At 37.3% G+C, this 24902-nt stretch overlaps 1 protein-coding gene across 2 annotated transcripts in view; it reads left to right on the top strand.

The window, feature by feature from the left end:
- sh3gl3a (SH3-domain GRB2-like 3a) overlaps window positions 1-24099 on the top strand; it is a 35602-nt gene extending 11503 nt beyond the window's left edge. Inside the window, exons 2-11 of one of the 2 annotated variants that reach the window (XM_042490290.1) lie at window positions 11446-11514; window positions 11620-11692; window positions 12490-12633; window positions 13722-13855; window positions 14925-15083; window positions 16771-16874; window positions 18368-18492; window positions 18652-18684; window positions 20755-20820; window positions 21285-24099. In XM_042490290.1, the coding sequence (XP_042346224.1) occupies window positions 11446-11514; window positions 11620-11692; window positions 12490-12633; window positions 13722-13855; window positions 14925-15083; window positions 16771-16874; window positions 18368-18492; window positions 18652-18684; window positions 20755-20820; window positions 21285-21487 (1110 nt within the window). In that variant the 3' untranslated portion in view covers window positions 21488-24099. The remainder of the gene's footprint in view (window positions 1-11445; window positions 11515-11619; window positions 11693-12489; window positions 12634-13721; window positions 13856-14924; window positions 15084-16770; window positions 16875-18367; window positions 18493-18651; window positions 18685-20754; window positions 20821-21284) is intronic. The other variant, XM_042490299.1, reaches the window with a different exon arrangement.
- The last annotated feature ends 803 nt before the right edge of the window (window positions 24100-24902 follow it).

Below are 24902 nucleotides of genomic sequence, written 5' to 3'. Positions count from 1 at the left end.
ACACACGCTCATATCGCTCTGCGCACTAAATTTGCTTTTCAAACTCAAGCTTTCAAAAATACCATACATTAATATGATTTGTTACTTTCATGGAGTTCATTTTTTAAATAACATCAATCCTAATCATTTATATAAAATATTAATTGAGTTTCTGAATTTTAACCCTTTAAATGCCAGGTTTTTGTCATGATGACACGATGTTTTTAGATAAAAAAGAGATAGATTATTATTGTTTGCTTTTCAAAGCCTAGGATGTGTCAGTGATTAGCAGCAACATTGATTTTTATACATTATTATTTTTTGTGCAGTGTGAAATACTCACACTCAGACTGTTCTGCACACAAGATGCAACTTTCAGAATCAGGCTTTAAAAAAGGTTATACACTAATATAATTTCCTACATTTATTGAGTTAATTTTTTAACTCAACAACATCAGTCCTAATCATAAATATCAAATATTCATTAATTTTCAGAATTTTAAGCCTTTAAATGGCAGGTTTTTGTCATGATGCCACTATACTTTTTAGATACAAAAACACAAAAAATGAATTATTTTCAGTGTACTACATGCAGAGTGGATTATTATTTTTTGATTTTCACAGACTGGAATATGTCAACGATTTACAATAACATTGATTATATAGCATCAAATATGTGTTTGATTAGGTCTGATGTTGGTTAAAAATGAACTCAATGAAAGTAGAAAATCATATTAATGTATAACATTTTTAAAAGCTTCATCTTAAAGTGCATTTAGTGCGCAGAATGACACAAGTGTGTGAAATATTGGAGCCCACCCTAGGGGTTAAAAATATTTCTCAATATTTTGCATTGAAAACCTCATTGTGCGATCTCTAAAAGCTGTGTAAGGTTTTGATATCCTCTGCACACACCTCTCTCTAGCTGCAGTCGCAGAGTCGGTGCTGATCTGTCCCTCCTCTTTGCCTCTGCAGCACAGCTCCTCTGGGAGACACAGTTAAACAATATTGTTCTGCTAACACACACAAACCCACCACAACAATTCCTGCGTACGTGAGCGCAGCCCGGAGATTCACCTCCTCGAGAGATTCCACATTGTTTCGAGGGGAAGCTGCTGTGTGATTTGACTTCATGCCACTTTCCCTCCTCTATCAATAGCTCATCTCAGCTGAGGAGAAAGTGTGATCTGTGACAGACTGTCGATGAGTCACAGAGCCCCGAGCAGGCAGGGTCACACTTTTGTTTTTCGCTTTATTGATGACCTTCTGCATTTTTCTCCTCCGTCCGTCCTGCAGGCGCTCGGTCCAGACCCACCTGCTGGAGTGCCTCATAACTTGTCCAGACTCATTTCCCACAAGATCGTCCACGCTGTGAGGCTGACGAGTCCGTGCTGAGCATTATCTCTGCGTCGCATTAATTAGTGTGAACCAATATTAACAGCCTGAAAAATCAGATAATTGAATTAACCTCACAGTCTTTAAATCCAGTGTTTCTCATTAGCCTTTTAATCAGAAGTCAAATCTCCTCGAATAGGCTAAGACTGTCGCATCTCTTCTAGGGTGTTTTTAATGAGTTTTTTATTAAAAAAATGAATTTATCTCATTATGAGTTTCATAAAAGTTCAGAACATGATGGTGAATTAAATTTCCTTTTAATAAGGGCTTTTTTTGCAATTTAATTAATACTTAATTATCATGCTTCAGCCAACTCTGAACTAAATATATACAGTTATCCGTCTGCATCATTACAGAGTACAGAAAATGCACAAAATAGCCCAGTTTTTGCCCTTATTTTGAAAGACAATATTCCTTCAAAAAGTGTTTATATAACCACTGAAAATGACTCTACCACGAACACTACCCTTTACATGCAGCCGTGCATACTGGGATTATCATGACCTAAAATGTTGTTTATCATGTCAAAATATGGAAAATATACACTCAGCCATGTCATTTTGCTTCTTTGCATCAAAATGAGAACATTTTCATTCTAAAAGTACTTTATTTAACTTCCTTGTAACTGTATTTTATTAAGTGTTACTAAAACATTTAACAGAGCACACATTATCTGCATTATCATCGGGTACGTTTACATGCACAAAATATTCCGGATTTTGCCCTTATTCCAAAAATATTCTGTTTACACAATAACACAATACAATAACTGTTTACATGACTAATAAAAACACTCCGGTTTACATGCAGGCGTGCATACTCTGATTAACATGACCTGGCATGTTGTTCATATCAAAAGATGGAAATGTAGAAGAGCTGCTTATCATTTTGCATCTTTGCATCAAAAAAGGATTTTTTCAGTTTCCTCCCGTTATTGGACGTGTTGGACATAGCTAGTTCATCCTTCCTCTTTCTCTTCATCCTCTTTTTTAAAAAGGTCGGTGCTGCAATATTTGTGTATGTCTCGCAGTTGAATTTCCAGAAAATCTACTTTTTCATGTAATAAAATAACAAAGAAGACTGTATTTAGTTTATCTAGTTGCATCTCAGTGATAGTTTAGTCTGATTATTAGGCTACGTTTCTTGGCGATTTTGCAACTTAACCCCTCGTTCTTCACTTCTGTTCCGCTTGTTTGTTGTTGTTGTTGATCAGCACCAGCATTAATTAAACAGGCAGCCTGCAGAAAGAGTGATTAACGCTGGCGTGTCGGTGGTTTCTGACCTCTGCTGGAGCAGAGCCTGGAGCTGCATCAGCAGCTGATCTATGAGCAGAGGTGGACTGAAGTGATTACGTACCAAACTGCTGTCGAGAAAATGGATATTGGTGGTTTCATGTTTCGACTGGTTGAGCATGATTCAGTGTGGTGGTAAATTATCCAATAAAAACCTACATTTGACCACATAGCTTGTATATACAGTGTAATGTAGGATGTAGTCATAGTGTTAAAAGCACTGCAAGGCTTGATTTGAAACGTCGTGGTGCTGTAAAATACCTGAAATCAGCTCATATTGTGAGAAATCCATGAATATTTTCACCATATCTTCAGCTTTAAAATGTCCTCTATTTTCTTTGAACCTGTGTGCAAATGGATGTGTAAAACCTTGAAGTTGTTTCAGTTAATTTTGTGCTATGCATGTCAGGAAGGCAAAAGATTTAACGTTTTGAAAGTCACTGTGCTGTGGGTGGAGCGCTCACTCACCACTATCAAAAACAGTTTCTTTCATGATTTTCCATTTGGGAAATTTCTGTAAATATAGACATGTACTCATCCTTTTTTAATTTTAGTTTTTTTGTCTTTTGATAAACTAATTTTAAGTGAGTATTTCATAAAATACCGAGCTAAAAACGCCCCATTAAAGTAGGTCATTCAAAAGGAAATGCTCCATGCGACTGTTTTTGGACTGCTAGGTCGTCATTGTGTGTGTTCAGACGAAGCACAGTGAGTGAAAAGGCAATGGTGTGTGTGTGTGTGTGTGTGTGTGTGTGTGTGTGTGTGTGTATTAGTGTTTAGTGACGTCTTTATCAGTATCTGTTCAAGCAACGTAATGATTTTTCTCTGTCTCTGTATTTGGATAGAAGACCGGACGTGGGCGTGGTTTATACTGGAAGTTACATTACATTCAGATTTGTTTACATCTCCTGTGTGTGTGTGTGTGTGTGTGTGTGTGTGTGTGTGTGTGTGTGTGAGTGTGTGTGTGTGTGTGCGCTCTCTACAAAGGAAGGAACAAACAGTGTGTGCGTCCCCTCAGCTCCTTCAGGCCCGTCTGTAAAGACCTGTGTTCAGAGAGCAGGAAGAGGAAACACACATCCAACAGCACAGTCACACAATGAGTGTAGAATTGGCTGAAAACCAACGTTCAGTGCTGGCGGCTTCTTTGATCTGTGATTAAAAAGAAAAAATAGCATCCTGGCGATGAAGATCGCAGCTCGCTGTAGAGTCCATTCTTATCAAAGCACCTGTGGATTGGAGCGGTTTTACTTTTGTCTGCTGAGCCTTGGATTCACAGTTCACTGCTCTCGTGTTTCTGTCTGTGACTCGACTATTCTGATCTCACTCAAAGAGAAAGAAAATGAGTGTTTTTTTTTAGGTGGGGATTTAGAATTCAAGATCAAAACTTAAACTTTCACTTTCAAATTGTATTTTTTCAATCCATTTTTTTTTTCTCAAATTAACAAACCTTTTGGCCTTGATCTAGCTCCATAGAACTAAAATCCGATCCATCAGTGAAAATAGGCAGTGCTGATTGAATATAAATCAAGATAATGTTACTGCACTGTCTCTTTATTGCCTTAAATGTTCTTGCAAACATATCTGAACATATACATATAACATAACATATTTAGTAGCAAGAGTTTGTGACCAGGATGTGGGTGCCATACTGCTTCCTGCGCGGTGAAAACAGAGGCTGAAACAACTGAGTTCAAACCATAAAACTAGGCAGCACTAATCAAATATAAACCAAGATTCTGTTACTGGGGTGCCTATTTCTTGTCTCAAATGTTTTCAGAAATACATTTTTATCTTACTATTTAACTGTAATATGAGATCATTTCTTGTCAGCGGGAGTGATTAGTGGTCTGGTGCAGTGAATTCTGGTACTTGTAGGTTATTTACCTCTTAAGGTAAAGCAAGTGCTGCAGTCGGTTATTTCTATATTCTCTGGTCATGTAGCACCAATTTTAAAAGTATTTGTGTACTTCTACAGCATAGACATCCTGGTTTTGTTAACAGGCCATCTTTTTAGCAGTTAAATAATTCTTTAAGTATATAGTACATGACTTGATGGAGCAGACTGTAAAGATTTATAGTTCTGTTGAAATCACTGAGCCCCCTCCGCTGTCCTAGAAAGGCTCTGGCAGCCGTTTTGGTCTAATTTCTCCACTCTGAGTCTGCTAATTTTACCCAGGCTCTGACCCACTTGGTGCCTACAACCCTCCGACTGCTGGCAGCTCTTACAGCCGCAGACACACACACACATTCACACCACCTGTAATGGAAAAGGGGCAGTGGAGCTCTGTGTTTAGATTTGCCAGGTTGGCTGAATAAACGACCTGTGCTTTCAGGCTCGACGTGCAGATCTGGCAGTTCTGGGAAATGCCAGATGGGCCAGCCCACCTAGTGGGCTACGAGGCCACCACCAGCCCACTTGATGTTGGAACAGCACCTGTGATGATGGGTTACACCATCCCAAAATTATCAAAAGGCTACCTAAAAAGCAGGTGCAGACAGAAACCGACTGTCTCCTCTCCTCATCCCTTCAAGTGGATCAGTCTATGTACGGCTGAGCAGTATGCTAATGTTTTATCAATATTGTGATATGATACTAGATGACATCTTAGATTTTTGGATATTGTTATATTTTTAAGTTTTTCTGGGTTTAAAGGCTGCATTATATTAAAATCATGTAATTTTCTGAACTTACCGGACTGTTCTAGCTGTTCGATTATTTAACCACTTTACCCATTATTTTAAAAAAAAATTCATTGTGTAAAAAAATGTGAAAGCCCTCATAAATAACCCTATATATGAACTGGAACTATGACATTTTTTTTGCATGAAAATTGACTTAAACTAATATACAAATAGTTAATTAATTTTCTAATTGTTCAACTAATTGTTTCAGCTAATCTATTTTCATATTTTTGGTTTGTGCGCAAAAATCTTAATTTGTAAAGTAGTTATCTAATAATAGAAGTGGAATGAAAAGTATAATATTTTCCTCTGAAGTGTAGTGAAGAAGTAGAAAGTGGCATGAGTTTAAAATACTCAAGTAACTGAGCTAAGATTTGTACATGAGACTCTGGCAGAGCTGTTCGCAAAATATACAGTAGCTGCAGCCCTCCTGCCGACTGATACCTGGGTTTCTTAAACTTACCTCCCAGCAGTGTATTTTGTTAATGTGCTTTTGGCTTTGAATGTTCCTGTACTGTTAATTCTGTTGAGATTCAGGTGCATGTATTTCTTATTAATATGCTTTTGGCATTGATTGTGTGCATGTGCGCTGTAAATGTTGTGGAGGCACAGGTGAATATAGTTATATAGTTATTGTGCTCTTTTGGAAAGCTGTATTGATAAAGTTAAGACACAGTTCTATTGTGGATTTAATTGTACTCCCAGTATGGATGATTTTTGGATTCAGCTGAGGGAAACGTAACATCAGTGAAGTAAACAGCAGCGATGAAACCCAGAACACGGCACTGCTGTCACTGTGTGCTCTTGTTCTCTATGACATTGGCTCTATTTCCTTGTTGTTGTTTTTTTTTACCAGTGCTTTCAACCGCTCATTATACTGTGTGACCTCCACATTCACAACATCAACACAGAGCCGCTGCAGTTTTCAAGCTGCCCGCCCCCCGCCCATGCTTCCCCAAAGCCTCAGTCATACTGTACATTGTTTGTTGATCCCGTCTTGTTGCTTTCACAAAGCCTGGCAGCAGCGGCACTGACTTCAGTGCTGCTGTCGACACTTACTGACACAAGACAATGCAGCACGCTGGAGGTGGTGACCGCAACTTCCTACTCTGCTCCTCTTACGCTCAGCCAACAGACGCAGACTCTTTACTCAGCACCAGCCAGGAATACATTGCATCAATATTTGCATCGCTGTGAATCACATGATGTAAGATGTTCAGAGGTGTCAACACTGCTCCATTGTTGTGTAGGACGACAATATTGGCAGTAAAAACCTGAAATCAACCACTTGAGGCTGCAAATTTTCTTCTTAGATGAAGAATGTTTGAGTTGTGCTGAACAGATGAAACATCAACCCTTTGACGGAGAAAATTGGCCTGATTTCTTTGAAAAGCATGGAAGAGTGACAAGCAACACAGGAGGAAAAGGCCCAAAAATATCAAGAAATTCATTAAAAAAAAATAAAATAAACAAGAAAATTTGTGGAAAATATTTAAAAAAGTAAAACAAAATAAATGGCCCAAAAATAGCAAGAAAGTAATTTTTAAAAATACAAGAAAATTACCAGAAAATATTACTTTTTTAAAATGTAAACTAAGCTGAACAGATACATTAAAATTTACATTAAAATATATCGGAGAACAAGAAAATGACCTCAAGAGAGAGCTCAAAAATATTTTTTCTATGACATAATTTTGAATACATATGTAAGAGAATTATAAATATAGTTTTTTGGACATTTTTTTGTTAATATCTTACAATTCACCCTACTCGTTTTCAGGTCATTTCCTTGTCACCTTTTCTAAAAAAAAATCAAAATTTTGCAACAAGTTGCTCTTTATATTTCTTTACGTGTTTGTTTTACATGGCCTTTGATGAATTTTGAAGAAATGATGCGTCATGATTTCCCATGTTAGCACTATGATAATTACAGTGACCGGCCTCAGGGCCATCAGTTTAATGTTCATCATCTGAATCTCAAGCAAGACACTCAAGACTGAGTCAAGCAAAGAGACTTGTGTTTTCCCTCTGGGATGATTCAGTGAAAAAGAACAATATAATCAGCCAAACTCATCATGTTTTGTCTCGGGAGTTCACGTTATCATGGACCTCTGAGGAGAACTAACAGAAACTCCACAGCTTTTATTCCATCTGCGTTCAGGTGACTAAACGCAGACAGTAGTCATTTTAAATTATATTTTAATGACTTTGCCTTTTACATTTTATAATAACACACGTATTGATGTCTGTTTATCTATTTTATTTTATTGCTATGTGTTTGACCTTATTTAACTTTAAATTGCTGCCGTTCTGCGACCTCTTTGTTTGCTAATCTGTGCTTTTTGACATATAACAGGCTGGGTGTTGTTTGTGGATGAAGTAAGCTGGAAATGAAATGCCCTCATTGGGTAATAAAGTTGTCTGAATCTGAATCTAAAGAAACATTTTATACTCTGCCCCAGAAGGCTCAAAACTTACCAGCCAGCCGGTGGTAAGAAGAGCAACTGTAAGCTTTCATCACCTGGATGTACGTTAAAAAAGCATAATAATCATCGTTTGTTTCTTGGATTGGATTAAAGATGTGCGGATCTTGTTTTGTGAAAGATGCGTAGGCTGCGACCATGTGACAGCATGACTGAAACTCCACCACCGAGGCCTGGCTGCAGAGCATGACGCCATTTATGTGTCATTTAATGAGCTACTAGGGATTTCCCTCTGAAATGATGACTGATTGGAGTGTAAATGACATGTTAGTTTCCAGGTATGACTGTTTAATCAGGTGGCAGAGATCGACTTTGATCATAGCAAATATACAGATCATTGGGTCACCTGAATGTCTTTATAACATTTGGTATGTCGAAATATGCTGTCTCTGGGGCAAGATCTGAAGTTAGGATTTTATTACATTGATTTATGGATATTTATGAATACCACTACAACCACAGAGCATCCAGTATTGTGTATGATGCCTGTGTGTTGTATTTTAACTGAGCTTTAATCCAGAGGTAGAGGGGGCGTCTGTTTTTGAATGAGGTTCCCTTTAAATTTTGAGTCAAGACCCTGCTTCTAAAGTCTTAGAGCAAAGTTCCCTTGGATCCTTAAAAAGTCTTAAAGGGCACTGAATTAATTAATCTATAAGTTGAATTAAAATGTCTAAAATCTTCAAAAAAATCTTAAAATGTTCACATTGCGAGTAGGCTCTCTTAAATCCTTTATTTGTCCAGACTTGCATTTTAAAATCTAAGAATAATTGGTCACAGTTTGGAAAAAATAAACTGGCATGGCTAAAACTGGTACAAGGCAATGTATTCAAGGCTCAATGTATTTTTTCCACAACTTTGATGGGAATCAAGGCAGTAAAATCCCACAGACAGCGTAAAAAAACACAAATCACCCAGAAAATCTGCCAACAAACACCAGGTATTTTCCAAAAAATGTTTTGTGACAATAGAAATTTCATCAAAATGATGTCACTTAATGATTATTGGTAAATTGATCTTAAATTTAATTCTGATATGCATGAAAAACAAATTAAAAACTCCTAATTCTAACTTGCTGTAAGCTAAAGAAAGTCTGCAGAGGATCTGCACTTCATTTACATTGATGCTCCTATTCCATATATGACAACTAATGTCCCTGATGACTCTGCCGTATACCAGCACCAGTCACGATGACTGAAATTTCGTTTCTATTTTGAGTCCATCTCCAGGTTCTTCCACTTAGTAGCTCCCTGTTAAAGGTTGTGCTGTTTGCCGAGCTGCTAATTAGACCTATTTTTAGTGATGCTGCAGCACCCAATATCACTGTCTGCCCTCTACCTGCAGCTGCTTCAATAAACTGTGCAACTGAAGGAAGAATTTGTGTATATATATATATGTGTGTGTGTGTGTATATAGTAGTCATCCTTTCCATGCACGCTACTGCAAGTGTTTATGTAGCTTACACTGCTACATGTAGCTGCATGCTTATGTCAGGGCAGCATGTTATCTTAGTTGCCAGTGTTGTTAACGTCTTCCTGATTTCGGATCGTATTCCTGCTGGAACATGTGATGTTGTATTCAGAAGCTTTTATTGGTGATTTGTCACAGGAGAAAGTGCTACTGTACTCCGTGATTCTCCTGCTGCATACGTGCACACATGAAGCTACATGCTAAGTGAAACATGTAATCCTGGTTGCCAGTGTTGTTAATTATTTGCCAATTTCGGATCATATTCATGCTGGAATATGTCGGTTTGTGAAGATTTTAGGGAGGAAACTTTTCATGGTGATTGTTTATCAGTAGAAAGTGCTATATTCTGTCACAGTCATTCATTGGCAGCAAGTACACAGCTACGTGTAGCCACATGCTAACATCAGGGAATCATTTATTCTGGGTTGTTGATGTTAATTTCTCTCTAATTTCGGATCATACTGCTGCTGGAACATGCTCTGCTGTGAACATTTTGGTGTAGATGTTATTATCGGTAATAGAGGAGAAAAAGTAGCTATACTTCATTACAGTCATTCCCTTGCTGCAAGTACACAGCTAATGTAGCTACATGCTAATGCCAGGAATTGATTGCCAATGTTGGAAATTTCACCCACATTTTGGTTCATATTCCTGCTGAAAGGATTTAGGTTTAGAAGCTTTTGTTAATGATTTTTCATGGCAGAAAGTGCCAGCATATTTTGTTACAGTCCTTCCTTTGCTGCAAGTACACAGCTACTTATGATACGGGTGACCCGGAAACAATGAACCATCATAGCAGACTAGGCTTTTTTGGTAGGGGGACTTAAAGAGACAGCTACAACGGGGCGTCTCAGACAGGATGTGAATACAGGTCTTCCAACATACAGTATTTGGAAAATAAAGTGTTTTTGACCATTAAAGAGTATAAACATGCTCTAGTGGAAACCATAGATAATGCAGAAAATCACTGATGTAGTAGCGGATTTATGATGCAGACTGACATAAAAGTGGGCTCATCAGAAAGAAAAGTGCAAAATAATTATAATAACTTACAAACCGGGTGTTTCATTTGTAGAACAAGAACTCGGTAACTGACCTACAATCAGAAGTTTCCTCCTATCTGGCCAGCTGCCCTAAATCTTTCAGCATTAGTCCACTATTTGTGCACACAGAATTTTAATCCTCTCTAAATCTGCCAGAGAATGGTGTCAAAGTCCCATTTTCTCTGTTTGATGCACATTTTAAAACCATGCAGGGTTAAACTACTAATGGATGGCCACATATCGTATCATACTAGTAACTGAAACAATGATTTACCTAAAAGACTGAATCCAAATCAGGAATGGATTTAGTCTTCAGTCTTGAAACCTAAATAAATTAGCTTTATTTTATTCAACAACATGGGGAGAAGTTAATGAGCACAAACGAAGAAATGACCCAGAGGTTAGCAAGAAATCTGTGAAAAGTACAGGAAAATTACCTTAAAGTTCAAATCCAAATAAACAAAACATGATCAATTTAAAAAAACAAACAAACAAGAAAACCTGAAAAAAAAAATGCATAAAAATTATAATAATTCTGTAAAATAATTTTAAATATATAATTCGGATTGTTCACTGGACATTTTTCCTTAGCTTTTTTTTTAAATGTTGTCTTCTACGTGTACTGATCTCTTTTTTGTCTTTCTTGTTTACTTTGCCAATAATAGTGTCTTCTTTGGTGCTCATAAATTGCAAATTTCTACTTTATTTGAAACAATTTGTACTCGAGCTGAACCACAGAGGGACAGATTGTGAGGATGATGTCATCTAGAGACAAATCCTGATGATGCCAGACTTTTAATAATAGAACAACTGCTGGTTACACGGTCATGAATTTACTGAGACATTTATGTTCAGATACGACTGAATTTAAACAATAAATACCATGACTAACAATTTAATTAAAACTATGGATTGAGACATAATAATAATAATACTTAAAAACAGTTGTTTACAAAGTACTTTGTCAGACAAAGAAAAGGCAAATAAAATGACAAAGTAGTGGACAATACAAAAATATAAGATAAACATTATGCTCTTCTCCCGACCTCCTGTCCTCCTGTTTTCATCAGTCCCTCCAAAATTCTCTCTTTTCTCCTCCTGCAGCTCCTCAGTGAAAAGATCAGCGGGGCAGAGGGGACGAAGCTGGATGAAGACTTCATGGAGATGGAGAGGGTGAGTTCAGTACATCATGCGTCTGCTCAGCGGTAAACACGGTCTCACGATGGTGTTGCAGTATCTCTTATGTTTTTTTTAACATCGTTGTCTTGCTCTCATTAGAAAATTGAGGTGACCAACAAGTCGGTGTTTGACCTGTTGTCCAAAACACAAGAATACCTCCAGCCGAACCCAGGTAAAAAAAAAACCAAAAAAAAAACTAAAACAAACATGGATCACATGCGTTACTATTTTCCACCTGATTATATCATTTTTACCATATCTGGCATATGGAGAGACAATCCGTGTTGGTGCTTATCAATGTAGTATATTGAAAATTATTCAATTTTTGTTTTGTTTTTTTCATCTAAAAACACAGAGGCATCATGACAAAAACCTGGCATTTAAAGGCTTAAAATTCTGAAAATGAATGAATATTTTATAATTATGATTGAGACGGATGTTGGTTAAAAATATGAATTTAATGAAAGCAGAAAATCATATTAATGAATAATATTTTTATAGCCTGATTTTAGAAAGTGCGTTTTGTGTGCAGAGCGGTATGAGTGTGAGTATTTGACAACGGACAAAAAATAATACTGTATAAAAGTCAGTGTTGCTGCTAATCATCAGTAAAAAAAAATGATAATCTACTTAGCATGTAGTATATTGAAAATAATTTATTTTTGTGTGTGTTTTTTTTTTTTTTTTAATCTAAAATCATAATGGCATCATGACAAAAGCCTGGCCTTTAAAGGGTTATAATTCTAAACATTAACGAATATTTGATAATTATGATTAGGACTGATGTCGGTCAAAAAATAAACTCAGTAAAAGTAGAAACTTCATATTATTTTTTTATATTTTTTCAAGCTTGATTTTGAAAAGCGCATTTTGTACGGAGAGCGACATGAGTGTGTGTGATATTAAAGCGGGCCCCAAGGGTTAAACACTTCATTGTTACACTTTATTATCCATCGTTCTCCTCCGCAGCCTCCCGAGCCAAACTGAACATGCTGAACACAATGTCGAAGATCCGAGGGCAGGTGAAGACCACCGGCTACCCGCAGACTGAGGGACTGCTGGGCGACTGCATGCTGCGCTACGGCCACGAGCTGGGAGAGGACTCCGTCTTTGGTAACCATTAGAGCCCGACCGATTTATATCAATCGGCTGTTTTTATTGGCCGATGTTGGCCCATGACACATGTATCGGTATCGGCTTATAAATTGCACAATATCAAAAGTTTATTTTTAACAGAACACAGCGCAGAAAAAGATGCTCAGACTAATGTAGAATTATCGATTTCCCTCTGAATTCTACTGTTTAAGTGCACTAATTTGCACTGATATCCTGTTTCCATCACATATCACTGTCACAGGTATTTGCTAACAATCTGAGGGATAATTGCATTGCATAACTGCATATAATACCGTCCGATAAATCAGAATTTTTTTTGCTTCCCAGAATTGGTTTAAACATCTGCCCAAAAATCCAGTATCAGATGGGCTTTATTAAGCATTGTCATATTCCAGGAATGCTGAGATAGTGGCTGAAAAGACAAATATTTTAACGAGTTAATATTTAAAGGTGGAGTAACTAAAGGGACAAGTAAGATATGTCTTTCTTAAAAATTTAAAGTTTGAATCCACTAATTGTAGGATTTTAAATTGTAGTATTAAAAAACAGTACTGTACCTCCCATGTGTATGTTGTCAACAGAATGCATTTTTTTGTTTGCCTCTGTCCTTACTTTTTGTTTTTAATTATTTAACTCCCCCCTTTTTAAAATTTTTTTCCCACACATTTTTGTTCATTCTTTTTCATTATATATATATATATATATATATATATATATATAATATTATTATTATTAATCTGTTTTTTTTAATCTGTTTTATTTATCCTTTTTCCATGATTGAAAGGTCTTCATGTTGATTTAGTTATGTATTTTGAATTTGTACATTCACATACACCAATAAAAGGGGAATTACAAAAATAATTAAATAAATAAACGCATACATACATACTTACACACATACATGCATTTATGCATACATGCATACATACATGCATGCATGCATAAATAAAGAAAAACAACACTGTCACAGATACACCTGTTCAGCCAAAATAAAGACTTGGTTCATGTCTTCAGATGATGTCTTTGTTTTCAGCTCTGCTGAAAAGGCCACAGGTTGTGTAATGTGCTTTGTCTCTGTCCTGCAGGCTCTGCTCTGGTGGACATGGGTGAGGCCATGAGGCAGATGGCAGACGTGAAGGACTCCCTGGACATTAACGTCAAACAGAACTTTATTGACCCTCTGCAGAATCTACAGGACAAGGACCTCAAAGAGATCACGGTACGTCAAAGCAGCTTGTAACTGAGATTTTACAGAGTGAAACACAAACTAGAGACTGCGAGACAGTTGATCATTTTCTACAGTTTAAAGTCTCACACTCAAATTCTAAAAAGTGTTTGCAACAGAGGGGAAATGTGACGACACTTCCAGATTGTGTCAATAACGGTTTGTAATCTGCAATCAGGCCAAAACATTAATTTCATTTATGATACAACTTTGCCATTTTACACTGAAATTAATTTTGCGTCCTCAGACAGCAAGAAGTTTACACACAAATTAGACATACAATTACACAAACAGCACATACCCATAACAACACGCCAAACAGTCATAACTGTGGAAAACATCAAAATAATATCCTCAGATTCAGATCTTAATTAGCAGCACGCTGATTTTGGTTTAGCAACAGATTAGATAGACTTTATTGGCCCAGTGGGAAATTTGCCTTGGAATTCAGTGTCTGCAGTATAAAAAAAACCCATAAAAACGACAATACATACACAGTGAAATACAACAATTAAAAACAAACAGAAAAAACCCAAAAACATTCATCCATCAGTTGCATATACCCATCATGAAAATGCAGGCTAATAAATCTACCTTTCAAATTGCAACACGTAAAAAGAGACGCTTTAACTTTTTCTCCCCTGCTGATACCTCAAATCTAAACCTCTTAACAATCAACATGTGAAAGAACCCAAAAAAAACTGACACTAAACACTGAGTTTGCTAAGTTTTCAGTTCTGTCCGTGAAATCTCGAGTCATAAACCTCACCAGCTTTAAAATAAAATGCATTTGCTCCAAGTTCCATAATGTGAATTTGGATTTTGGGTGATGAAAATTCAGTTAAAGTATTAGTTCTGCACACAGACGTCACATATCTTTGCCCAAAAAAAGAGATATAAAACAGAATCTTTATTTATGCATAAACTGCATGTACATCATGTACATGTTACTGTTATTGTTAAGACTGTGAGATGATGCCAATACATAAAAGGTCATGAGGTATTAAAAAATAAAGATAAAAATAATAATAATTAACATTGACAAGTTCCTGTCTGTTTGCAGCACCACCTGAAGAAGCTGGAGGGCCGCCGGTTAGACTTTGACTATAAGAAGAAGCGTCACGGAAAAATCCCGGACGAGGAGATCCGGCAGGCCGTGGAGAAGTTTGACGAGAGCAGAGAGCTGGCCGAGAGGAGCATGTTCAACTTCCTGGAGAATGACGTAAGAGGACACAACTTCTTCTTTTTTTAAATATATTTTATTTAAAACATTTTTCCATTGAGAAAAAGCAAAAACAAAAAACAGTGTGCAGTGTTTCTGTGGTCATCCTATGATAAAATTACATTAAATTATGAAAAGTGCATGAAGACAAATATTTAACTGAAAGTTAAAGTCAGTGAAAAGTCCTTGCAGCGCTGAGGTATAATAAAGGAACTGTCATATCTTTTTAAATCTCCTTGACATCTCATATCGAATTTTTCTCTATGTATAAGGTTTTAGAGAACTCTCAGATACGTATTTAGAAGATAAAATTAAATAGTTTCAGTTTATTTCTTCCAGCTTAATCCAGTTTAATCCAGTTATATACTGTTTTAAACGATAAACATTTATATTTAAAGCCTTGCAAAGCCTTGATTTATTATTTTTGGCATGATATTTTTGCTTGTAAAACCTAAACAGCTAAGTCACCAGTATTTACCTCACTTGATAATCCTACGTGATAAAAATGTGTTTTTCACAGCTGTTTTTTCACTGTTAAATATTTCAGACTGCAGCTGTCAGAAAACACATTTCAGCTGTCAGTGTTGTCGAACTCTCTGCAGAGTTTTCCTTTTGCTGAAAGTTAGTGCTGAAAACTTCTTGAGTAAGCTGTCAAATCCGACTCTGAGGTCGGAGTTTTTCGGTCATAGGTCAACACGATACTCAGGGTGATTCCCAGGAGCCACTCTGAGACGCGTGATACATTTCAGGCACAGATCTGACCTCATCCCAAACTTAATACACTCACAAAGTTTGTCTGGTGCAACTGCGACAAAGTTTGCTGAGAAAGATTTTACATATTTCCTAATTTGTAGACATCCAAAAAAAAAAATGTAATAACAAAAAAATAGGTCCCCATGGTCATGGAAAACCTTAAAAATTCAGAGAATTTCAAAATCACATTTTTTAAGCCTAGAAAAGTTGTGGAATTAAAAAATTAAAAATTAAAATTGGAAGTTTTGAAAAATCAAGGAATTTTGTGTGTGAAATAAAATTGTCACGGTATTAAAATTATAACAATTTTATATTTAAAATGATGTTGCGGAACAAATAAAATACCTATTTTTATTTCTTTTATTTTCAACACTTTTTTGTTTGTTTTTTATTTTTACTTTCATTTTTGGCTAATTTTCAGGTTGGTTTTTTTTGTAACTTTTTTTACTACTTGCCCCCTCGTCTTGTTAAGTTGTTTATCGTGTATTACCCACTTTTCTGAAAAAATTCAAACCAGTTTGCACTAGGTGTTTTTTCATTTTTTTAATGTATAAAACATTACAGTGTGTGTGTATTATGATGTTTTATGATGATAATGACCATAAATGAATGTAAGGGGTTTTTTTGTAACGAGTTATGTCACTTTGCTGGAGGGTGAGTTATATGGAGGACTGAAACTGACAAATTCAAAAATAGTTGTTATTAAATAACCGAAAATGCCAAAAAATACCAATAATAATTTAATTTCCCATTTAATTTTCCATTTTATTCATCAATTTATTCATTTTCATATGTATATTCTTATTTATTTATGTACATTTATTTGAATTTCCATATTACATATTTATTTAATCATTTTTAAATGTATTTATTTAGCTGTTTTGTGTCAGTCCTCCGTACAGTTAATGATTGCGTGTTTATTTGTGTCCAACAGGTGGAGCAGGTGAGCCAGCTGGCGGCTCTGATCGAGGCGGCCGTCGAGTACCACCGGCAGTCCAGTGAGATCCTGGAGGAGCTCAGTGGAAAGCTGCAGAAGAGGTGAGGAAGGACACACTTCGCTTTGCTGGTAGTAATTACTTTTCAGCGTCTGTCCCCTGTGGGACAATCACAGTCTCACTCTGGTCCTGCTGCTCAAAAAGTCATTTCCCTCATTTCTTCGTCATTTTGGCAGCACACTGACAGCGTGTTGTTGTTTTTGTCAACACGTGGGATTAAACTGAGAGTGACCATGACTGTTGAATGACTTCTTACTAACTGTCTGAATGACACAGCGAATGAGAAACTTGCAAAAGTTTTTTTTTGTCTCATATTCTGCACATTACTCAGTGCAAACATGTTTTTTCTATAATTAAAAAATAAGCCAAACTTTTGACCTGTATCTCCTTAAAAAATTCTTCACAGTCAAACTCAAACACCAAACCTCTGCACATTTTCATTTAATTTACATTTTTCACATTTACATTTTGTTCTATTTACATCTCAGAAAAAAAGTAGAATTGTAAAAATACATGGACATAATGTTATATTTAAGTATGAGACATTAAATAAGATATTAAAGCCGCTTCAAGAACAATAGTGATAAATACTGTAATGCCACCTGTTGTGAGGCCATTGTGTAACGAATGACAAAGTGTTATTGTTGGAAAACAAAAAGCGTTGTCCGTGTTTGGTCAAAGAGTTGATTCTGAGTTGCGACAAACTGTTTCAGTCGCATGTTGGATGATGGATGAAATGTTGAGACGAGCTGCATGTCGGTAAAGAGGTCTGAGCAAACATTTTCAAAAATATGGACGTGCATATTACTGTAAAAAAACAACTTTTTAAGGAAAATAATTTAATGCACATCATGTAGCTGAAAGGTATTCAAATAATAGCGTAAATTTTTCCTCACTGTAAAATGTAAAAAATGCTGTTCTCACTTGAGTTGTACTGCTGAGTCACTATTCACATTAAATCATTCAGTGCCAAATTTTGGTTCCTGAGTTTGCATGTGAGTGAGAACGTCAGGCTCAGAGAGGAAGCAGTGGGGCTGCAAAGGGCCCAAAACTGTGAGGCTGATCTCTGCAGCACTGATCTGCAGAGTTTCAGCCTCTGGTCTGTTTTCTTTTCTATGTTATTTTAGAAAAAGTCTAGTATCACTGCTGTTTTTGTTTTTTTATGACATACTTATTCCATATATTTGTCTGTGGTGTCTAAAGGGGAAGAGACTCGTGATTGTAGAGATGATATTTTAATTTATTTTATTTTATTTTGTCTTTTAGTATTTTAGCTTTTGTCTTGTTTGTCTTGCAGATATATTGGTTATTTATGTATTTTAATATATATATTGATTTTGACTGGCAAAATTATTTGAAATGTACTGCAAACTGAAAAGCTATATGAAAAAAAAGTATAGACAAAAAAATAATTTTTGTTTATTTCTTAGTGGTATGAACTGACAGCAGTATAAACACAGCTGGGAACTTCAAAATACTGATTTGTTTGTCCAATGAAACATGTTTTTTTTTCACCTCGCCATCTCATCTCCTCAGGATATCCACAGCCAGCAGCCGGCCCAAGAGAGAGTTCAAACCAAAGTCGATCCGCAGCAGCATCGAGACCCTGGACAACAGTCAGCACAACGGCCTGACCTACAGCTCCTCGCTCAAATCCACCGGTACGCCTGACACACACACACACACACACACACACACACACACCTGCCTTTCATCAAGCTGTGCTTTTGCTTTGTTTCCTGTCATTTTCTCTGTCAGCCCCATCCTCACTGTTCGCTTTGAGTTGTGGTGTACACTTTTGTTTCTGTTATCCCTTACAGAGATCCAGATCAACCACACAGTCAATGGCAAAAGTAGGTATTTCTTTGTACAGTGTTTAGGTCTCTGCTCATGCGTGCTCCCCTCCACCTGCTATACTCATGTCTCTCATGTATGTAAAGTGTGTGGATCTCATGTAAACATGTAACATGTAATGCACTCAGTGTGTGTCTCTCGTGCATCTCCAGACGCAGATTAACATGCACACTGTTTAGGAATATTTCCATCTTTTAAAACCGACAGCAAACGTCTCACTTATTTCCTGTCCGCCAGCGTCCTGACGAACCATTTCTGTCTGATTGTTACTACATGAGCTGTCTGTGTGCTTTTTAACCCTTTAGGGCCCGCTTTAATATTACACACACTCATATCGCCCTGTGCACAAAATGCGCTTTCCATTATCAAGCTTTAAAAATGATTATACCTTAATATTATTTTCTACTTTCATTGAGATAATTTTTTTTAACCAAAATCAGTCCTAATCATAAATATCAAATATTCATTAATTTTCTGAATTTTAACCCTTTAAATACCAGGTTTATGTCATGATGCCACTATGTTTTAGATCAAAAATAAACACAAAAAATGAATTATTTTCAATATACTACATACAAAGGAGATTTTTTTTTAATGATCACAGTCTGGGATATTTCAGTAAATAGCAGCAACATTGACTGTGACAGTGCACCTAGTGCAAATAACATGTAACATGTGACATAAAATTATGTCATCAGGTGGAAAATAGTAAAAATGACACATTTTAAGGCAAAAAAAAGAAATAATACAGTGCATGTTTTTTTGCTTTGATGGTTGTAGGAACAAAACTTACAGTTTGAGTAGTTTTTAATGGCGCTTTTTTTTGCGATTTATGGTATGAATGTAACAATTTAGTACACGGTGTATTTTAGACTCATTGTAGGAGCTGAGCTGGAAATTAAACAAAAACACACAATCTTGCCAAAATTTCTGCCATATGCATGAACACAGCCAAAATTATCAAAAATAAATGAATAAAAGGTGCTTAAAATGCACCAAACAGTCCCTAAAGGTTAATAACAAAACAAATCTTAAGTGAGCATAAAACAAACTCAATAAAAGAAGACTGATTTGAATCAGCTATAGAAACATAATTCAACTTGTGTCTTGATGAATTGATTTTAAGTGGTTTTCCTTTTATGATCCTGCTGTTACTGTGCAGTTAGTGTGGTAACAATCCCCAGCACGCATGTTGGTGCAAAGTCTCGTCCATGTCTGAGGAAACATTGCTGCCCTCTGCTGGTAACAGACAGATGCAAATAGTGTGTACGTGCGGTGCACAGTGATCCACTGTAGATTAGAGCTCTGATTGGGCCCAAAAAAATCAGGCCTGATCCTGCGTGAACCTGCACAGTTTCCTGAGCCATGGCAGCAGTTTTTGGCCGGATTAAAAACAGCTATAAAAATGATACTATTACAATAGTAAATTACATTTTCTATATTATAAAATACATTTTTTTTAATATTAATACGTGTATTACAAGCTAAGGGAGTGTTTCTTTGCACCACTTCTCCTTCCTCTTCTGTTAGTTTGTCCTCTCATGCATGACAGCTCCGGCACAGCAGACAGCGCCGCTCAGTGCGTGTGGTACACACGGCGATGGCGATGCAGCGTGCAGATGTTGATCATCACTCTCTGCTGATTGTTATTTCCATCTCTTTCACTGCTGGGGAGGGAGAAGCAGAAACTGACAACCAACTCTTTTTCTCTTTCTCACATTTTCCGTCCCCCTCTCCACATGTTGCGTCTCTTTTTCTTTCTCTTTCCCTCTTGATTCAGTCCAATAAAACTCTGCCAAAGTGCCATTCAAGCATGAGACAGTTCAGTAAAAATATTTAGAAAATAAATGTTAATTTGGCAAGAACCAGACCTGATTCAAGCCTGAGGGAACAGTGAGAAATTACAGCCTAAAAGCGGCGGGTCATTTGGGCCTTAATGAGCTCAGGCAGAGAATCAAAGCTCTGCTGTAGATCGGGATGATTTCGTCCTCATAAACTGAGTGTGTGTTTTTTTTTTGTTGTTGTTTTGTGCTCAACATCGTCTTCGTTTGTCTTCACATCTCATCCAGCTGATCATATAACCTCTGTTCCACTGTCATGGCCTGAGAGCCCCACTACCAATGGCAATGTTCACCGTGAGTAACACACACTCGCTCTGCATTCACAGCTCAAAATCTGTGCTGAAAGACGTTAACCAACAGCAGTGTCGCTGGTTAATGAGTCCTGCATCAGTTCACTATTTTTCTACGTTTTACATTGTGTTTTTTCCCATGTTTTTTAAAATCAAGCCATTTTTTTTTAGGTTTAAATGTTAGTGAAAGGTGAAAATTGCTGTCAGAAAATACGTCAGCGAACAGAGTGACATTTGTGACATGTTGACTTGTTTTACAAAGAATTTCTTTCCACCTGTAACATTAGAATTCGCCTCTCCGCTTTACAAAAAATATTGTTTTAAATAAAAATTACTGCACTGAGCGGCGGTTTGCTCGGTGTGTTTTTGTCATTTTTATTAACATATAAATCAGAAAAGATGCCATTTTTCACCATAAATATGCAGCAGAATTTTCCCGTCGTGAAAAAATGTCGTCTGGTGTTGCAGAGTCGGAGTTGTTGGACCAGCCGTGCTGCCGCTCCCTCTACGACTTCGAGCCGGAGAACGAGGGCGAGCTGGGCTTCAAGGAGGGTGACATCATCATCCTCACCAACCAGATAGACGAGAACTGGTACGAGGGCATGATCAACGGCGAGTCCGGCTTCTTCCCCATCAACTACGTGGAGGTCATCGTCCCCCTGCCTCAGTGAAGACTCGAGTCCTCCGCAGACTCCGTCCTGCCTCATCGCCGTCGCCTCCGTCCTGACTCGGGGACGCCAGCTCAGCCCGAAGCTGGAAAAAAAAAATCTGATTTTCAAACCGAGCCAGAGAGGTAGTAGTTTTGTCCCCGAGCTGACTTAAGATTAAATTTCACCAATTACGTTGTTTTCTCTGTTAATATTTATGAACCTGAAGCCAACTGAAACCCAAGCCATTAAGTGGGACGCTCCGCCAGGTTGGACCCTCGGTGTCGTTTGGGTCCAACCGAGGTGAAAATGTCCAACAGTCGTCAAACTCTGTAGTCCATCGTGTCTGTCCCTCAGAGGACTCTGCTTCCTGTTTACGCTGAAGTTTATCTCGTCGAGCTGTCTGCCTTTTTTTGGTTTCACCTCAAACTGAAGCTTGTTAACGACATCGCGACTGAAAACTTTCAAACTAATTATATGTCTCATATTAGAGACAGTTTATACATTTCAGAATATTTTAGTCCTATAATATTTCCATAGAATTACCCAAAAAATGATGGAGGCCTCATACCAGCTCCAAGAAAGTTACATAATCACAGTACAAATACACTCAGCCACTCCAAAATTCAAGAGGTGGCTAAGAAAATAGATTTCACTTTAATTTGGGTGAAATGACCCAAAAAAACCCGACCTTTTCTCAGCCACACTGCCGCAATAGAATAATATATATGGTCGCCACGGCGTTTTGCTCCACCGTATTTTGTGTTTCGTGTTTTTTTTTATGTTTTGTGTTATTGTCCAAACTCGAGCCTCATTTTTTAACAGTTTTTTTGATTCCTTGTGAGGCCTTCCAGCAGAGCTTTACCAAAGTTCAAGGATAATTCCAGTTTATTACAGCTTCTATCTTAATTTTGTAGTTTCTGCTGTCATAATATAAGGGTCTCCTTGTATTATGTGGTTACCGGCAGCGTTATTACCGCCGTCCTTCAGCGTTTCATGCGAACGCTACCAGTTTGATCTGGTCGCGTTCTCAAGCGACGCCACCAGTGCGTGTTGCATGTGGACGCACCTGGAGCCTTTTGGACGTCCGACAGCGCACGATAACAACGTCCCTGTGCGTTGCACATGGACGTATAAAGTTGTTTTTGGTGTCACACTCGAAGGACAACAGTACCAACAGAGCGGCGCCATTTGACGTGTTCGGAATGAGAACTGGTTAATACCCAGTATGTCCACTTTAAACGTCCACTGACGTTCTGTTTAATTTTGACGCTCGGCATAGCTGCACACACGGTTTCTCTGTGCAATCAAGAATTATCAGCAACTTTCCAGCCGTGCTCACTTTAATAATTTCCTCCAAAGAAAGAGTTTGTTCATATAAGCCGGATACATTTTCGGCTTGCTCCCGTTTGACTGTCTGACTGCTCGTGTTTTCTGCCTCACCGACAGAAATTAAGGCCTAAATTACAAAAAACAAGTTGTCATAAACCAGAGTTATCCTTTAAAATGTGAAGCATTAGCTCAGCGTGGGCTTCAGCTGGACGACGCTCTTTCTTTCCACACAGACATTCCACGTTGCTATTTATTTTGGACACGTTTTTTTCTGATTTTGTGAACATTTTTGAACCACAGCTCTGGGACAGCGAGAGGTTAAAGTCGGCAGAGTTCGACAGCGACAGTGATGTTAATGTTGGACTCTGCCTGCGTTCAGGTGGACCTGTCTCGTGTTGTGGCGTCTTTCTTCCCCAAAAACGGACTCTGCCTGTTTGCCTGCTGTGCTCTTAAGTGTGGCCCAGAACATGTTTTTAAGGACTGTGAGGAACTGAAGTGGACTCTGTCTCTCTGAATGTCCCTCTCTGTCTCTCTCTGTTTACATGCTCTGACTTATTGCGACATAACGTACGCTCTGTGTCCGATAGGGATGAACGCACCGTCAGAAAGTGCTTCTTGAAATGTCGTCTTTATTGCACTGAAGCTTTAGAATCTACCTACCACATGCGCTCATGGACGTGCACCTTTTTGTCTTTGTTGATATTTAGTTTTTCGGTTTTCTTCGGCACTTTGTGTTCCTCACCGCAGGGTTAGAATCACTACCATATCAGAAACGTACGTCGAGTCAGAGTGGTAGATTTTTAGATCCATATAACCGCAGATGTTCTTTGACTGTGCTATAATGAGTCTCGGTTATTGTAACGTAGATTGGATAAAAAATGGTCGAATCACATCTTAAATATGTGGAAGTAGAAGATCCTGTGACCTCGTGAAACTCACTCCAGCTCCTCTGTCAGCTCGTGATAAGCTGCAGGAGGAGCCTGCAGTTATTGTGGCCGTGCTGATAAACGTGTTTATTTAGGAAGTCTCATCACGGCGTCAGCTGGTTAAAAAAAACCCAGGTAGCACGGGAAGCCGAAACTGTCATTATGCGCCTGTATTTTCACACGATTTTCTTTAAAGAAAAAGAAAAAATGCCGCTTTTTACAGCACTCTTGTTAGTTATTCTGTTTTTTTGATGTATTTTTTATAACAGCCTAAAAGTACATTTTTTGAACTATCACTCAAGCCCCACAAAAGCAGTCGTTTTTTTTCCTTTTTACGCAGTTAAAAAGTGTTTGGGTTTTTTGTTTTACAATTTTTATTTTTTGCTGTAAAAAAGCATCATTTTGAAGTAAGTCACTGAATTATTTTAAAACATAAAAAGTAGTGTGTTTTTTTAATGGCTTTTCTCTTATGCTTTGAAAAAAAAACTGTTTTAAAATAAGAACTATTTTAGATCTTTTTACGCCATAAAATGAGATTTATTTTATGCTCTAAAAGGAAAAAACAGCATTAAAAGCACTGTTTTTATTTATTTTATTTTTCATAAAACTGTGGAAAAAAACTTTTAAAACAAGTCGGGTGAAAATCGAGACGTTTAATGACACTTTGGGCTTTCCACATGGTTGCCTGATGACCAAGAACCGAGATTTAGAGAATTCAGCCACCAAACAAAACGGGTCGAAGAGATGAATTAAAATAAATTTTTGACGACTGTCCGAGGCCTTTATTTACCTCGACTGCAGATTTATTTATTTGTCACATTTTTAAAGTTTATTTTAAAATACTTCAGTAAGAAGCCCCCCTGTTTTCTGATCTTCTCCTTTTTTTGTTTAAATTGTGCTGATTTAAATTTTCCGTCTGTACAGCAACAGAGTCATAACTGTAACTCAGCACTCTGCTGCTCACAGTTCCTCATCTCGAACAGAAATACTGTTTTCTTTCACCATTTTTTTCCAAAAAAATCTGTGACGTGGTCCACTGTCAATGGAAAGTGGTTTTACATTTTACATTTTGCTACAGTGGGTTTTGTTCACAATTGCAACACATTTGAATTTGGACAAAACACAAATTCTCAGCTCGAAACTTGAATAATTAAAACTAACATAAACCTGTCGGACTGCTG

This window comes from Plectropomus leopardus, chromosome 1 (assembly GCF_008729295.1).
Source record: "Plectropomus leopardus isolate mb chromosome 1, YSFRI_Pleo_2.0, whole genome shotgun sequence".
Classification (NCBI taxonomy): Eukaryota; Metazoa; Chordata; class Actinopteri; order Perciformes; family Serranidae; genus Plectropomus; species Plectropomus leopardus.
Note: the sequence above shows the minus strand (reverse complement) of the source record. Positions and strands in the feature narration are given on the sequence as shown.